Source organism: Mercenaria mercenaria, chromosome 6, assembly GCF_021730395.1.
Source record: "Mercenaria mercenaria strain notata chromosome 6, MADL_Memer_1, whole genome shotgun sequence".
Classification (NCBI taxonomy): Eukaryota; Metazoa; Mollusca; class Bivalvia; order Venerida; family Veneridae; genus Mercenaria; species Mercenaria mercenaria.
The window spans coordinates 2,519,617-2,538,679 of record NC_069366.1 but is presented as its reverse complement, the minus strand read 5'-3'; the positions used below and the strand labels follow the sequence as shown (position 1 = coordinate 2,538,679).

The following is a 19,063-nucleotide window of genomic DNA, read 5'->3' as shown; positions in this document are numbered from 1 at the left end:
CCGAAGCCTGCTTCCCTTGGACCTGTTATTATAGCCTTACTGGATGGCTTATTTTACGATTCTGATATTTTATGGTTGTCATCCCTCTAAGTCATATTAGACAACGACCATCTTAAATGTATAATGCTACCTTATGGTAGTTCTGCACGTTTGGATTGAAACTTTTTCTACAATGTAGAATTTGATTAAACTCTGATTTTTCAAAACTTGCATATACCTAGAAAATTCAGCAAATAAAAAGGATAGGGTAGTGTGATTAATTTTGTGCTAGACAGATTTGAAAAATTAGGACCTCATGCGTTTTTTTTGCATAACGGGAGTCTATGGGAAAATAGCAACTTTCGTAACATCTTCGCGAATAGAAAATTTTCCACAATGTAGATTTTAATGAAACTTTCCACATTCTTAGATTAGCATATGGCTTATGATATAGTAAATAAAATGTATAGGTCCGTGTGCTTACTTCTGAGATATTTGGCCATGATTAAAATGAACCGTCTTTTTGAAGCTAATTTTAAGACATTATTTTGATTTATTAAACGTTTCAAATGTTTTAATATCATATTATAACTTTAGAAAGATAGAGAATTTTTTTTTCACATGTTGCCTTTAATTAATAAACTGTTTTTTATTTCCGTATGCCGAATCCGGGCTTTATTAAACGTTTTCCGGATAAATGACGTTACGCCATCACTTCCAGTTTATCAAACATGCAGAACTACCTTAAACGTCAAATTAGTTGGACAAGAAAAAATTGCTAAATTACCGCAATTCAAACCCTGGGCTTTAAACCACATTCTGATGCTTCAAATAACTTGTAACTTACACTTACGGGCTGCAGAGTTCGTATGGGTGTCTGGAAGCATGCTTCCTTGGAAAAATTTTGGTACGTTTGCCTCAAATAATGCAATCTGACCAACATCTGACATAGTTTGAACATGGATGTTTAAGACAATATACACTTTAAATGTGTAAATGTTAAAAATAGGTCTAGCCTTGTAGAAATTGAATGATTTACCGGTCAATAATAAAAACTATTCATTGACCCTCAGTCCTTTAAACATTGAGCAATAGTTCTGACTATTGACCGGCAAGCTATTCAGTAAGTAGATACCATAGCATCACTTTAGTCTTCTTCAATGGTTATTTTAAAATGTATTTGAAAAACATAACATATATGCTAGCAATGAAGGATATATAATAATACTTTGGAACAAGGAAATTTTTCAGAGAATGCACATTGCATTGAAATTACTTATGATAATGCCAATATTCTTAGGATTTAGCGCATATTCAGTTCATTTCAGTTAAAAAAATAGTTATACATGTTTCAACTGTTATATTTTAATAAGGAAATGCCTAGTCTTTGCTGTGTTGCGAATTTAGATATATACAACATATTTGAACAGAATAAGATTCTTCGTACAGAAACATTTCAAAAATAAATAAACATGATTTTGTATTGAATTTCTAAATATGTAAGGTCCCTGCATCTTGGATCTGTTTAAAGACTATTTTGAGTTAAGTTCAAATTAATAAAGCCTGTCAAGGAACTTTCCACAAAAATAGTTAAACACTCCAAAGGAACATGTATGAGCATTTTTATACAACATATTTGAGGAAAATTTAATAATGCTCCGCAGTGAGTCAATTTAGTACATATATACTTAAATGGACCCATTTGAACTGTTTCTCTTTGCTGCAATATTTTTTTTATTTTGTTTCCATTTCTCAATAATTCTTTTTGACAAATAGACAAATATGTAAGTTCATGCAAGGAATAAATTAAAGACCAATACACGAGCTCTTTAAAACTAGAGAGAAAAAACAAAACTGACATAAAGAATTTGATTGTTGCTGTTTTGGCGGAGCTGGTTTAAATCCCATTTGTTTGATTTAGTTTGAATGGACGGCCGCACCATACCTACCGGCACTTGCCATAATTATTTATAAAATCATTGCTTAAATGGTAAATGCCAAATGTTTAAGTGATGCTTATTTTCAATTTCTTTAGATTGGCGAGTAAAAGATCTGTATCTCTATATGTACAGCTTTTCTAATAAATGTAGGGAAGGCCTAAGCTCCATGCTAACTGCTGAATGTTAAATGCACAATGTAATGATAACTGCTAAATGCTTTATGTCAAATAACAACTATCAAGTGAGAAATTTAAACGATGGTCTGTAGATGATGTCTAATGACTTCGGGTCAAAGAAACTAAAAATGGTACATGTATATAAATTTGACATTAAGCGTTTTTATAATATCAAAGAATAATTGAACTTGCGGAGCAAATAAACCCTATTGACTTTGGGATCACTCAACAGTGATCAAAAGCTACCACATTTCATTTCAGATCAATACCTTGATGGCCAGCTGACATAGAACCTTCAAGTTTCATAGGTGATAGGGCTTACAGAGTAAAAGACACCTATTATTTTGGGGGTCTCTCCATCAAAGGTCAACGTCACAGGGGCATGAATATTGAAATCAGTTTCCGATCAATTTGACCCAGAATGTTTAATCTTTAATAGAATTATTTGACATACAGAAAAGATGAACGCTTTTGATTTCGGGATCTCTCCATCAAAGGTCAAGATCACAGGGGCCAGAACGTAGGAAACAGTTTCAGACCAATACCTTAACATCAATTTGACCGAAAACATTGAAATTTCGTAAGGTGATAGAATTGACAGAGTAGTCGACTCGTATTGTTTTGGGGATCATTCGATCAGTGGTCTACATGCTAAACAGTTTTCGATCCATAACTTGAAAACCACTTGACCCAGAATGTTGAAACTTCATATGGTGATTGGACATACAGTGTAAATGAACACAATTAATATTAAGGTAACTTTATAACAGGTCAAAGTCACAGGGACAAGAATACGAAAAATGCACATTTCCAATCCATTACTTGAGAACCACTTGACCCAGAACATTGAAACTTCATGGGTCATGGGAATATTTTACTTTAAATGTTTAGAAAAAGTTTTAATCAGAAACGCATTAATGTATTTAGAGGACAATGACTATGTAAAGATACATTTAAGTTTCCATTTATAAATTCAGCTCTTAATTTGAATAAGGACTTATCACTAAGCATTTGACATTTAGTGTTTCACATTCGCAATTAATAATTAGCGTTTATCATTTAACAAGTCTGTTTGATAGACAATAATCAACATTAACCACTTTGCGTAATCTATTTGGCATTTTAACATGTTGCAATTAGTATCACATACCGGCCTGACATACCTACAGTCTTTCTGCAAGGTTTCTTTATAATGATATAAAGATTACAATATCAGTCATGTTTCTATGGAAGGCGAGTTAGCAATGAAAATTGCCAAAATTTCACAGAGCGAGCTTGGTTGTGCACTGTGCACGTCGTTTTGATGAGGTCAAGAAATGATGCCAGTTGCCGGACCCGCTTGATGAGAGTGAAGACATAATCGTCTGAATGGTTGTTTACGTATGTGCGTTAGTGCTTGAGTCCTTCCGGATTATCTTCTATCCAGACAAATACATTGACATGCCTGGAGCAATCTTGTTTATATTTGGCATGATTGTGTACCTAAATAAGAGTGGCATGCGCAAACACCAGGTTTCTATTTCAGCGGTGAAGGTCACACACAGAGGACAAAGGTCATGTCAGATCCTGACCGGGCCATAACTTTGATATGCATAAAGGGATCTTGTTTATATTTGGCATGAATGTATACCTTTATCAGGCGCAAACCCCAGATTCTTATCTCAAAGGTCAAGTTCATACGTAATGGCAAAAAATCATTTTAGAGCTTGGCCAGGTCATAATTTAAGTACTGATGAAATTTTATTACTATTTGGCATGAAGGTTCGCCTCCATGAGACGGAGTTTTGCACACAAACACGTGTAAAGTACAAAGCCCAGTCCCATATCTCAGAGGTCATGGTTACAACTAGGGCCAAAGGTGATATAAAACCTAAGTCCATAACTTTGACATGCATTGATCAATCTTTGTCGTTCCTATAAATAGCTTATTTGTACTTTTTTATGTTCTTGGCCATGCTGAAAACCCAACACCTCTTATTCTGTTGTACAACATGGATGAAATACTGCTCGAAAGCCTAGATTTAATATTTGATGACTAAAGCTATAATATGTTGTATCTACCAAAACTGATATGCTTGGTATGAGATGTCTTGATATGATGCATTATGTGCCCATGAAAAAAGTTAAGCACTTAAAATAATAATTATTTTGTCTGATCGAAATAAGAGAAGAACTGAGATAAAAATTTAAGCACTGCATGACGTTCCATCTCAAACGCATGGCATGTCTTCTCAAGTGCCAAAGATATTCACTTATGTAATAAAGATTACAATATGGGTGCTCAAAATAATAAGTTGCGATCTCCAGATACATTTACTAAGTTGATCGCTTGACAAAATCAATTTAATAAGTCAAGTGCAATTAAAAGATACAAATGTAATACGTCCAGTGCTGGAAATGTTATCTAAGAGAATTACTTTGATATTTTGTTCACTGATCCTGTTTACACCTCTCAGAATAATAGGGCCTAATCGTCTTATTCAACTCATATGTATTTGTAACAAAAAATGCTAAGAGGTCCGCCGATTTCTTATCAAATAAATGCTCCGGCAGAATATCCGCCGGTCATGTGAGCTTCAGGAAAATGGCAAATGCTTTTGGTGCGGCTTGGTCAAATTAGAAACCTGTATTATAATATATTTCTACCACAAAGCTGAAGTTCATCCACATTTATCTTGCGGTAAAAATCTAGCTTACAGCTTTGCCAGAGAATGATGCGCTTCGATGCAGCCAGATAAAGTCAGTGCCGGGAAAAAAACAGTAACAAATTGCTGCCGGCGAAACAGCATGTGTCGCAAAGCTGAAATAAAAACTGGCAAACAAGTATTTTCATAGGGGTCATTCCATATTGCTTATCTATTGTTTGGGATTAAGAAACTGAAATAAAAATAAGCTTACTTTTCACGGTGCAAATAATCCTGCATCCGTTCATTTAATCTCGACTCCACTTTCTGTTTCTTTTGAATATTTTGACCAGACAGAAGGGGCACATTGCCGAGCTAGAGCAACTGAAAACTTATACTTTAAAAAAAAACTGTTTTGATAAACATTTATTACCATTTAGATTCATATAACATGCCTAACATAGACTTTTACCACTCGGTAACAGCTATTGCATATCGCGAAAACAGATAATAAAGTTCAGTTGTAATACAAATAGGCATAAAGCTTCAATGATTGTACACGAATAGAATATTTTTTTTCAATTTCTATCCCTACTTTCTATTTTTGCTAGGAAGAAATGATAGTTTTCAGAAATAATAAAAAAAAGAAAATGTTTTTATGCCTAAATTTGTAAACTGTTACATCTTGGAATAAATTAGTTTTCAATTAGCTTTAAAAACGTTACTTTCAGACAAGATACAATAAGCATTATTATGTTTAAAATGCTTTTATCTGAAAACAACAAACGATTTAATCGTACACCTGACGCCATTTTGTTTTACGGCTTATGCAGTTTCTTATAAGCAAAGTCAGGGTGCTAGTAGAATTTACTTTACGCAAAAAATTGACCCAACTTAATACGTTTTTATGTTTCTTAAGTTTAAACTGTTTAATGAATAGGACTTTGACTTAGACTTAAGCTACAAACTCTTCAACCTCAGTCAAACTTATCCTTCAGATGCTTTTTGAATACGGGTGCAGGCCAGAATGTTTGCTTTTATCAAACGAAGGCTAACTTTAAAGCTGGATTAAAGCCAAATGATAGAAAAAAGCGTGTCAATCCTCTAGACACTAAATTGTTTACCTGACCTATAGGAAACATAAACATCATGTTTGTCATGAAATTCGCTCAATTGGCATTTAAAAGGCAGACCAGAAAGATAAATTGTGGAAAACATTCTTAACACTCTAGATGCTAGATGCTATATTTCTGTATGGAACGCAGAACATTGCTCTTTATACATGTAGAACAAATTTAAATAGGGCAATCGGAAACTTAAGACTAGTTCACCACTGATATCATAAAAAACACATTCTTAATAATTTATGGCCTATTGTTACCTAATCTATATAAATAATCTATATAAATATTGTTCAGATTTCATATATATGAGGGGTATCGGAAAATGCACCCCATTTTTCCAAGGGTGCAGTCTAACTTCTTTGGGATGATGATTTGATAAACCACAATATCCTTTGTATACACTAATTTTGCCATCATTTTTACACGTGAATTTAGAGTGAATAAACAGAACTATACACTTGTGAAATGTATTGTTCAGACGATTAAAAATAATGAGTCGAATCACGTAAAGCTAAACGAAAAATTAATTGTTATTACGGAATTGCTGTAAAATGTATTTCCTTTTGATGTTTGGTTTTGATGGTACAATCATACTACTTTCGGATGGTAATTTTATATAGTCAAGACTGATATCATTTTCCCTCATCTATTTCTGATTAGATGTTCGCTATGGAATAATGCAAACATTCAGCTGGTATCTAAGGAAGGAGATATCCGCCACTTCACACAATATATTAGTTGATATTTCTATATGCCAATCATTTCTCCTGCTACTTTTTAAAAGCGCATTATCCCTATTTGTATTTTAATAATAACACTAATCAGTGTTTTTTTTATAAAATATTAAAATATTAAAAGTATGGGGTTGATGTCAAGGATTTTGTATGTTCGAATTTCTATGTTGATGACGGACTTATATTTTTACCAAATCCAGTAAAGGCTGTTGTTTTGATTCAACGAACTCAGATGGCTCTGAAGATAAATGGTAGCATACGATTACACAAGCTTGCTTCGAACAGTACAGAAGTACTTGATGCCTTTCCTCCAGATGACCTCGCGAAGGATCATGCTGAATTAGACCTACCTCAGAAGAAATGTCTGAACAGAGAAGCCTTGGTCTACGTCTACACTGGGATATAAAGTCTGACAGATTTATTTTTCGAGTGTTACCAGAAGAAAAATCTTTTTCCCGTCGAGGTGTTCTATCGACGATATTTTGATCCCATTGGTTTTGTCGCGCCCGTAGTCATCACTGAAAAGTTACTGCTTAGAGTTCTTATGCGAAGTGTCACCGACTGGGACAAACCTCTTCCAGCAGACAAACTTGATGAGTGGACTAAGTTGAGGGATTCACTGAAAGAATAAGATTTAAGAATTCCTAGAACTTACTTTCTCCAGTCTTTGACAGGAAGAGTTGAACAACATCTGATGCGTCTGAAAACGCTATTTCAGCAGTGGCTTACACAGTCGCGAAATCAGTAGGCGGTCAATGGCTCGAGAGTTTGATAATAGGCAAATCAGCTTTGAAGCAGAGAAATTGATAATTTCAAATGTGCAGAGGGTATCGTTCCAAAATGAATTTGAAAGCCTTGAAAGCAACAAACCTGTCAAAAAGGGACAGTAGAATTGTCACTTTGAATCCAATCATTGACAATAATGGACTGCTGAGAGTAGGTGGGCGATTGCGTAGAGCTATTGAAGATAAAAACCCTCTTATCATTCCAAACAAGTGTTATAATGCTACACTTCTTGTTAGACATTTACATAGAAAAGTTTGTCACCAGGGACGGCATTTTACAGAAGGTGCTATTCGTTCGGCAGGTTATTGGATTATTGGATGCAAGCGATAAGTGTCTATATGGATGTGTCGATATGGGTCCTAGCTATCAATTGATACCCTGTGCGAGTACCTTGGATAGCCCTAGGGGTATGGGCGTATCGAATAAGAAAACCCTTTGGCCTTCTAACATTGTATTTTGTCCATGACTAATGGGTTTTCGACCGGAATGGAGCACTTATGCCATAGAAATATAAATGTATTATACTATTGGTTATTAAGGTTTTTGACATTTGATATACTGTGGGAATATAGCCTAATGGTGATGCATATAACCCGAGGCGATAGCGGAGGGTTATATGATATCCCGTCAAAAAGCTTTATAATGAATTTATAATACTGCAAATCTGCGTATTTGGTCTCATTAGCAGCAATATTGCTTAGTTTGACAAATATTACTATTTTTACAAATCCCCACGTGGTGCCTCAGTGCACACTTGTCTTCCGTGCGTTTCCGAAAGAGACGCGGAAAAATACGTATGGTGTGTTTACATTTTTCTGATGCAGAAGAAATTGGTTTTACAAATGGGATTATACATGTTTGCAGGAAAATGACAGCTACTTTCGTGTTTCTCGAGTAGATCTTTGACTGTAGTAATGGAAATACGTAACTGAAGTAAATACTGTACATTTGCTGAATTGATAAGTGTTCAGAACGAGTTACGTGTACTTCAGCATTTGGAGAAGGTTAACTTCTCGAACATTCACCAACTGAACATAGAAGTCGAGTAAACATGTACATACAGTAGGAAGCAACGAAAAAGCAAATTCTAAATTCGTCAGATCTGCTGATCAGGTGATGATATTCACCCTGCTGTTAGCTACATTTGAATGCATTTAGACACAGAATCCAGAAATCATGAAATAAATGTAGGTAGATTTCTGTTTTATAAAGTAGATGTTGTTTGTTGGCAAGTGCTTTAAAATATTTTCTTGCATACCAGACGGGGATTTCCGGTATTTTTACCGGTGCTGGAAAAATCCATCTTACACCCTTGGGTGTAAGATGACTCTCGTGCTGTAAATGACGTATGACGAACTACATATATGTAGAAGATTTATGTAGTAGTTTATATTTTATTTAAAAAACGGAATAAAAATCAATACCTTGACAGTTCCTGTTGGTTCCTGATAATATATTTCTCGATTCAAATCACGTTATTTTATCATTATATTATTATTTTATCTTCATTACGTTGCGTTGCAACTGATAAAACAAAACCGGAACTAAACATTGTTATTTGTTTTGAAACGTCATTACGCTCTTTCCTGTTTACGGACGTTGCTTTCCCGCGCTTTGTTTAAATATACTGCTATAAGAAATAGTTCTAAGTAGAAAGCTGTTCGATTGATTTTATTTTTATTATTATTTCTTGAAATCGGTATGCAAGAAAAAGATTCTGTCACTGGTTATAGGTGCAGATGGAAATATCCGGCTCTCGGTTAACTGTTTAGGCGGTAACTCGGTAGGGAGCCTCGTTACCGCCTAAAAAGTTACCCTCGAGGCCGGATATCTGCGCCTACAACCAGTAAAAGAATCTTATATTATACCCCAACAAAACAAAGTTTGGAGGGATATTTAGGAGTGAGCTTGGCGGTCGGTCGGTCGGTAGGAGTTAGCTTTGCGGTCGGCCGGTCGGTCCGTTGGTTTTGCATGGTTTCCGGATGATAACTCATGAAAAGCTTGACCAATTTAAATAATTTTAGTACACATGTGTAACATTATAAAATACAGGTCAAGTTCGACTTTGAGGTCAATACGACAAAGGTCAAGGTCACAGGGACTCGGAGAAGTTAAATGGTTTCCGGATGATAACTTGAGAACGCTTGGGCCCAGGATCATAAATTGTAGTACACAGGAGCAAGAGTATGAAAGGTTAAGGTCTACTTTGAGGTTTATAGGTCAAAGGTCAAGGTCACAGTGACTCGAAACACTTAAATGGTTTCCGGATGAGAGTTTGAGAACGATTGGGCCTAGGATCATAAATTTTGGTACACATGTGTAACATTATAAAATACAGGTTAAGTTCGACCTTGAGGTCAGTACGACAAAGGTCAAGGTCATAGTGACTTGGAACAGTTAAACGGTTTCCGGATGATAACTTGAGAATGCTTGGGCCTAGGATCATGAAAAATAATAGAGAGGTTGGTTATGACTAGCAGATGACTCCTAATGATTTTGAGATCAGTAGGTCACAGATCAAGGTTACAGTGACCCGGAACATTTAAACAGTTTTCGGACAATAACTTGAGAATACTTGAGACTTGGATCAGGAAACTTAATCTGGAGGTTGGTCATGTCAAGAAGATGACCCATATTAATTTTGAGTTCCAAAAGTCAAAGGTCATTTAAAACTTTTACAGAAATAACTTAAGACCGCTTGGGCGGAAGATCATGGAACTTCATAGGGAGGTTGATCATGACTAGCAGATGACCTCTATTGATCTTTTGGTCAGTAGGTCAAAATTCAAGCAAGTTCGGCTTTGACATTGGCTTAGTTCTGTGACAAGGCCATATTGTGGGGGTCATTCCTGTGACAACTCTAGTTTAATATCTTTTCGGTGGGTCAGTAGCTTTTCACATTATTCAAAGCAAATATTTTGATGACCTGTTGTTGTGAAACAGCAATAAAAGGGAAGTGGCTAGGGGTACGGTAACGGCACCTCTAGACCCGGAGTTTTAGTTTAAACAGTATTTTTATTCAAATAAGCATAACATGATACAACATTTCTAGAAACAAAATAATGAGTATGAAAAAAGTTACAATGTAACCTATCGTGTTCTTCTCCTAGGAGTTTTGAGGTCCGGATATCAATACACGTGTACTGTTATGAACTGCATTCTTTGTGTATAAGGTAATTGCTGGTAAAAAGTTTTGATAAGTTTTCATAAAGTTGCCGTTATTACATTTTTTTTGGTGGGGGGTAAATATTTTATTTATAATTAATCTTACTCGTGTTCGAGGCATATCTATTGAATATGAAATTTTAACAATGATTTCCGGAAATCATTTACCGGTTTTAAAGAAAAAGATATATTCTCCTCTTTGTAAATACCGTTCTAAGGATTTAAATTGATTACCGGACACCTAGCCAAAACCTAACTACTGTCTTATAAAACTTACATCGGGGTATTGGGTTCGAATATTGCTATGTTTGGCAAACAAAATATGGAATTAGTTTATAACACTATCCACACATTGATGAACAGATTTGGGATTTAATATACCCTTGTATAACATGAGGTTACTTACAGGACAGTCGTCCAATGATATACCCTGCTTCTCGGTGTTGTAATTTTAAGTGAATTCCAGTTGACACTATGTTAGATTTTGACCGTTGTTCGAGTCTCGCCGGGTACATACCTATATCATATATGGTTATGTTTGATGATGTCTAAGCTTTAAATATAAACTATTATAAGCCAATATGATGCCAATGGAGCTCAGGACATGTCTAAGAGGGACCAAACTTGTTTTCTGACGTAGAGTGCTGGCCAAAACTAAGCTGGCCTGACGAGAGGAGCCGTGACAATTGCTCCAATGGCGTCTCTGGAGTCGTCAGTGAAGATATAACTTGAGTTTTAAAGGCTTCCTTGACTGCTTTGAAAAGTACATATTTTGAGAATATTAGCCTACAGGGTTCAAACCCGGTTTGGCTTGTTCCCTCTGGGTACTGATTTGCCTTTTGCAATAAGGTATCTGTTATTAAAATCGGGCATTAAGTTATGAAGATATGACTCCTTCAACAAGGCCCATCACTGTATTTAAAATATGAAAAACGTATAAATATTTTCTTGAAAAATGGTACACTTTGACACTGTTCCCCGTCAAAACCGTATGCGGTACAAGTTATATATCTGTTTCGACAATGTTTATATTTAATTTATAAAAGTTATTTCATTAGGATATCTTTTGTTTGGAATGTTCTGCGTTCAACTGAAGTAAATAAAAAAACTGGCTTATTACGAAAGGGAAAGTACATAAATACAGATTTTATCCTAAATTACGTACACAAACTTTCAGATATTGTACTTTTTCTATCAATACAAGTTTTTATTTGCATTTATTAACACTGAATGAATATTTTATAGGCATTTTTTCTTAATTTTACTAATATTTGAAGCAAAGTTCAACAAATGATCCCGACGAAGTGTCTATCGGGAAAAATGTTTTTCAGATTCGTTTAAGTGATAGTGCAAACTACTTATTAAAAGAAATTTCAGTTTGATATCTTACTCCTAATGCTTTTTTAATAAAATGAAATTGATGAAATTTTCGAAAGAAATACTGTTATACAGTCTCTGATCATACAGACGGACAAAACTATATATTTCCATAGAAATAATAGATATACACCAAAACGTGTTACTTGAGAGCCTTAGTTGTTGTAAAATAGTTTTTAGCGAAACAATGTATATTTCCGTGTATTTTTCACCTTTGAACCTGTTGCCCATATTCGAGCCCGGTCGACCCTTAGAGTTAGGTTTAGATCTTGTGCTATACTATATTATGACATAGCTCTTGAATAGTTCTACAAATACATCTAACATTTACTACTATATCTTTAGTACTTTTGCCATAATATTTGATTGAAAACGACCGATTCTTTGAGAAAAAAATTAATTTCAGGCCAGGGACTCGAACGACTCTAGAGACTGGTCTAACTCAACAAAGGGTTCTGAATTCGTAAATTTATTTGATTGTGTAGTATTAAAAATATCTAGCTAAAAAGGTCGAACCCTACGAGAAAATTACAGATTTTGACATTTTTATTTCGAAAAATAGATGTCAGGGACATATTCAATCCCTGGACCATAGGGATCAGAGGAAAAGGTTCTAATCTGACCTTAATCTTTTGCATACCGACTGCGCTATCCATGCGGAATTTTGCCCGGGTGTTGCCCAACATCATTCAAGCCCTTTACAAAATATTCATGACCATATTTTGTAGAACTGAAAAAAATGTGATGGTGAAAAGTGAAAATCTAAAAAAAGTACATAATTCTTGGAGCTTGAATTTTTTAACTCTTATTTTGCGGATTGTTTTTGGTTAGAGTTAGGGGATGGGTCAAGTCCAAACGTTTAGTATATGGGGACCAACCAAAGTCTGTCAGAAAATCCCGACCGGGCTCACTTTCTAAGTCGGAATTAAACCTCAAATTTGACCCCTCAGGGCGGTTCGCGTAATCAACCCTTCCGCGAAAATGTAACATTTTTAGTAAAGGTCGTCAAGGCCAAAAGCCCGACAAAGTTTCAAGCCTAACCCCTCCACCTTCTGTTACTCAAATGGAAGATGTTTATGGAACAAACCGGTTTGAGCTTTGACTGTTTCTTTGGTCATTGCAACTATGTACTTTTGATACCAGGTGTCATCATTTGAACTTTCGATAACATTTAACTTTGAAGGGAACCTCTATGTACGAATACTCCTTACAACAGCTGAAGGCGGACTTATTTTCTTAGTGTAAAATATTGTCGACAGCAGTACGGGGAGCGTTTATTATTTTATGTAGCTCAAAGAAACGAATTTAGATTTTCAATGTACGATTGCGATGACTAAAGTGTCATTCATATGACCAAATCAGAATAAGAAGTTTATCAATGCCATTTTAAGCATATCTAAAATGAGAAAGTTAGCAAAATAAATTCGTAATAACAATTAAGATATTTGCATTTAAAGTCCATAAAATTAATCATAACACAACGGTTTTCATATTATCGGCACAGTTAACAAAATAAATACTTAATTATTATTGAAATATCTGTATATGAACACTAATGACTGAAGTCGTTTTAATCTTCATTGGTTACAGCATAAAATTTTAGTGTTATAATTAATAGCATATCTTACATACAAATAGCACAAATGCACTTCTTAAAACAACATAGGAAAGAGTTGGCATATTGAAATCTTAACTAAAAGATGTGAAGTTGCATAGTTGTCTCTATTAAAGTTTAGTTAGTTTTTGTTGCCACTTTGTCCTATAAATTGTGTCTATAATTCCAGGAGCAGCTTGGCTAAACAACAATTGAAATGTGCGGGAGAGAACATGTTTGTTTATCGTTGTGCAGTTTGCGCCCAGAAGCTGATCTACGTCTATGTGTGGTGGAGACAGAGCTGATACAAGGAAGCAGAATGTTACGTTTGAAAAAAATTGCGACACTATAGATATGCTGTCTTTCGAAACAGAGCTAGTTTTACAAAACATGTTTTGAAATGAATTCACATCCTGGTCATTTTATATAAGATAAGTTCATATCAATTGTCTCTGCTTATCATTTTCATTTATTTCTGTTTACATCTTAAAGCCTTTTTGCTTACTTAATTACATCGTATTGCAAACAAATATGACCAATGATAAATTCAAGTACTTACTGCATCTGGCATTCCGCTGCATTTACTTACGTTTTGGGGTTAATGAAGTGTATTTTGTCTTATTAAAAGACACTCTGGCAGCAGACTTATCGTATCGGTTGGTTGACAAATTTAGGTAGATGAATCTGAAATCTGTAGAATGTACGTTTTATCACATGTTTATATCAAACAGCGTATGAGCAATCTCTCATATTTGTAGGTTTCTTTAGAAATTGATATAATTTCTATTTGTTGAAAGAAAACACACTCTCCTTATATATTTTCAAAAGTTAAGAAAGAAACACTTTTCTTACAAAAAGGCGAGACTAAACAGGTTAAGATCTAGATTAATTAATAAGTGCGTCACTATAAAAAAAACATGTTGTTTTTCTCACGAAGTGCACATAAAATGCATCTAAAATTATTATTCAGGTCATATAAGTGTTATAATGCAGTAAAGTGATTGACATAGGGTGTAATTTGAGTGAAAATTTATCTATATTTACGAGAAATATTTTTATTGTTTATTACTTTCGGTTTGTATCAGAATTCATTAATTTTGTTTATGTAAATGATGTATTTGACCAATCGGTATAAATATGGGGACAAAATGTGTATTGTCAGACTAAGCTGAAGGGGACGCCCGCTCACACAGTAACCAAACTGAAAAAAAAAAAAAAACTGAAACTGTTTTATTTGCTTAAACGCCTATTTTTACAAAAATTAAGACATTTTACATGACATATGACATAAATGAGCATAGATATCATTGTGAATAAACTATTAAGTAAGCATTAAACAAAAGATCAGACATCATATAAGATTAATTAAATATTAGAGTATTAAGATACAGTAAGATAGCTGTTTGTTATTAAGTAAGTATAAGTGGGTTATTGCGACATGTCCAAAAGTTATTACAAAAAAAAATCTGTATTTTTGTATTTGTTATAAACCAAAAAAGTATTCGAATGTATTGACACAATAAAATCATCCAGTTCAAGTTACTTCAATCTCTTAAAAATCTCAGTCACAATCTCTAAAAGAGTGCGAAGTAATTTCCAAAATAATGAGTTCTCAACTTCGTTTTGAAAACATCTATTGTGTCTGATTTCCTTATTTCGAAAGGCAATTTATTCCAGAGTTTAGGTTCATCTCTACCAAAACTTCTGTCGCTGAACGTTTTCCGCCTGTTGGAAGGAACAACAAAGCACCCAGTAACGGAATTTGAAGAACGCAAGTTCCTTGTCTGTGTTTGTTTTATGAGAAATTCAGAAAGATATTCTGGAGAGTTTCCAAATGAACAATTATACATGTAGGTGAGCATTTTGACTGTGATTCTGGCTTTGATTGGTAGCCAGTGAAGATCATACAGCGCTTGCTTGGAACTGTCATATTTTCTTCGATTTAGGACAAGTTTTACACACATGTTCTGAATTCGCTACATTTTGTTTACTTCGCTTTGAGCAATACCATACAGTATGACCTAACAATAATCTAAATGGGATATCACCAATGACAGCACAAGGGTTTCGGTAGCCTCTTTGGTAAGATATTTCCGGATACATTTTATTCTAAAGTGGTTGAGTATTGCTTTTCTACACTTTCGTTTTACACACTCTTTTAGATTTAAATTTTCATCCAGGTATATACCTAGATATCGAATAGAGCTCACTACTTTCTCTTCATCACCTACAATGCATATTTTGTCACTTAGAGAGCTTTTGCCTACTACCAAACATGATGAACTCGGTTTTGGAAGTATTCATTTTGAGCTTATTTTCATTCATCCAGTTTTTGATTGTTTTAGCACATTATTCCAGTTCTTTTATTGCCTGGGATTCTAATGTTGGAGATGATGGTTTAAAGCGTTTATTACCAGTGTGTTCATCTGCAAAGCAGTAAACTGAAATCGACGGCGGAATAACATCAAACAGTGTCCCCGCATATGTCAGATATAGCCACGGTCTTAAGCAGCTCCTTTGTGGAACGCTACAATTTAATTGGCGTGGAAATGACATGGCTTATTCGACACTTACCCGGCAACTTCTGGGGCGCAGATAGGAATCAAACCAGCTCAGTGCTGTTCCACGAACGCCATACTGCTTGTTTAACACATCAACAAGTATGTCATGATCTACAGTATCAAAGGCGGCACTGAGATCTATGGCAATTAGAGCCGTAACTTCTTTCTTCTCCATAGCATCCAGTAAATCATTTACTAGACGTAACAATGCTGATTCGCAAGAATGGTTTTTCCTGTAAGGAGACTGTTTTTTTTTTCTGTTTTTTTTTTTCTTTTTTTTTTTTTTTTTTTTTGTAGAAGATTATGTTTGTTTACATGATCACTGAGCCTGAACAGAGCTGCTTTTTTAATTAATTTTGACAGAAACGATAGGTTACTAACAGGCATGTAGTTTGCGAATTCAAGTTTCAGTCCCATTTTCTTCAACAAAGGTCTTACAATTGCCTGTTTCCATTTTGTTGGAAAGATGCCGTCGCGCAACGACAAATTAACCAATTTGTTAATAACAGGCAACAGCTCAACTAATTATGTTTTAGCACATTTGTTGGTAGAATATCCAGTTCACCTGATTTCGTCTGTAGTTGGTTTATTAGTTTTCTAACTTCTTCCTCGCTCAGATCTTTTAAACTGTCAAAAATAGGAATATCTTGGAATATTGTGGTGGCTTGGAAGCAGGCAGTGCTGAGGCCTTGCGCTATGCACAGCCTGAGAAGGAATGAAGACGGAGACATGGAGTAATGAAGTTATGAAGTGCTTATAGACTTATTTGTGCTAGATGGAATTTTGTTAGCTCTGTCAGTTAGAAGTTATCCTGTTAGTGACGGAAAATAAACTAGATGGAAACAAAAAACAGTGTACTGAGTTATTTATCCAGCGGATTTAAGGCGCGGCTACGGTACATCTTACAAGTGTCATAGAATATAAACCCCTCTTACTATAATTATAGTAACTTAAAAAAATGCTTTTAACAAAAAGAGCATAAATTTTCATCATTCTTCAGATTGAATTCATACTTTCTATATCTATATATGTTCAATTGTAGTTGAATTAAACTTACTCATTGGTATGTACCCTGACAGACTTACATATACAAATATATGACAGAAGGTCAAACATTTCCTCAACGAAACAAATATTTGACAGAACCCTGATACAACCAAGTTAATCAAAAAATAATGTAAAAGATATATGCATTAACAACAGTCAAATTAATTATTTTTACTGTTTTTACGAAAATAATCATATAAGCCTATTGCAAGCATAAAGTTTGATAACATTAATCACAACACCAAATAAATCTTTATCGCTGTTGTCGAAGTGGAGACCTATAATATTTAAATGAAAATTCAACTGTGTCCCAGTCAATTTAAAAAAAAAGATCTGTTGGCTGATGAAGTCCATAGTACATGGATGAAAATTCCCCAAGGTTAGCTTTCAATATATGAGAAAGTAAAAAACTATAAACAGCTTAAAATTGGAGACTTATAAGTTTGTTATATATTGACTACAATGTATCAAGTAAAGCAATTGCTAGCAGAATAAAACCAGTGTTAACTAATTTAATTGATAATAGTCAAATTTATCAAAGGAAGATATATTGGTGAAAGAAAAGATTGATATATGATGTACTAGAGTATGCAGAACAGAATGACAAGCCTGACATTTTATTCTTTCCTGGTTCTGAAAAAGCGTATAATAGTTTAAATCACACGTTTATCTTGGCCCAGATTTGAAAAGTTGGGGAAATATACTTTATAAAAGCCCGACACGATGTTTACTGTATAATGATTTCTTGTCCTATTCCTTTAATATTTAACGAGGAGTCAGAAAAGACTGCCCTTTTTCCCCTTATGTATTTATTTTAGCTATTGAACTACTCTCTTTAGCAATTTGAGAAAAACAGACTATTAAATGTTATAAGAAATTTGATATAGACGTATAAAACAGCATGTATGCAGACGATGTCACTCTGTTTTTAGATGGTTCTGATAACATCTTTGAAGAAACGATAATTACTTTTGAAAACTTTTTGTTTATCTCAGGTCTTAAACTCAACTATAAAAAATGTACTGTTCGTAGGATAGGCTTACTCCGAAACCAGCATGACCTAGTATACCGTAGAAAAAAAATCTGGAAACATTACATGGTCCTCAGAAAATCTAAATTATGTTAATAGATTATTACAATTTCAAACGGGCAAAAATAAATGGAAAGCTAGACAGTTTACAACTATAAGTAATATTCGTATAGGTAGATCGTTAATTCTTCAAAAGTTGACCTTTCTATTCTGCCTATCCTTCGGAGGAAATACCCCCGTAAGAAACGAATTATGAATTCAAATGAAACTCAAAAAAGGGATACAGTTAAAAGGGATATAATAATACAAGAATTTGAAGACAGGGCTTGATTATGATTGACGTACCAATATTTTCAAACTCATTAAAAGCAAGCTAGATTAAAAGAATTACAAGCGATTCAAATAATGAACCGTGGAAAGACTATAAAATAAAAAAGTGGAAACTTCACAGGTCGCCCAACAAGACAAAAGCGAAAATGTTGCAGGCTCGGTTTAATTGAGCCTCTTCTTGTACGGTTTTGGAAATGCATGCTACTGTCCACGCCCTCTAGCCCCAGGTTGAGCAGAACTCAACATTTACACATGCTAAAAGTACAAAAAGCTATTTAGAAACATCCGTAGATGTATTCAAACGGCGGTGAACATGGAACCTTCAATGATACACGTGTTGTGGCATGTAATTCCATGAAAAGCGGCATCTGGTTCCCAGATAAAGTAATGGATTTGCCCAAAACAAAAAAAAAAAAAAAACAATGGGCAGAACTAAACAGACTGGAATTTAGAAAGGGGATCTGAGGTTACTGAGCCTGCATATCACAGGAACTGTCAAAAGACAAAATTAAAAAGCAGGCGCCATATCCAAGGGGTGATTATACGATGCCCGAGGCTATAAAAGCGGGAGTATTGGAACCACCCAGGTCAAAATG

The 19,063-nt window shown here is 34.5% G+C and overlaps 1 protein-coding gene across 1 annotated transcript in view; it reads right to left on the bottom strand.

The window, feature by feature from the left end:
- LOC123549843 (uncharacterized) overlaps positions 1 to 19,063 on the bottom strand; it is a 92,890-nt gene that overhangs the window by 59,152 nt on the left and 14,675 nt on the right. Inside the window, exon 3 of the mRNA XM_045338283.2 lies at positions 14,089 to 14,190. Within this exon, the coding sequence (XP_045194218.2) occupies positions 14,089 to 14,190 (102 nt within the window). The remainder of the gene's footprint in view (positions 1 to 14,088; positions 14,191 to 19,063) is intronic.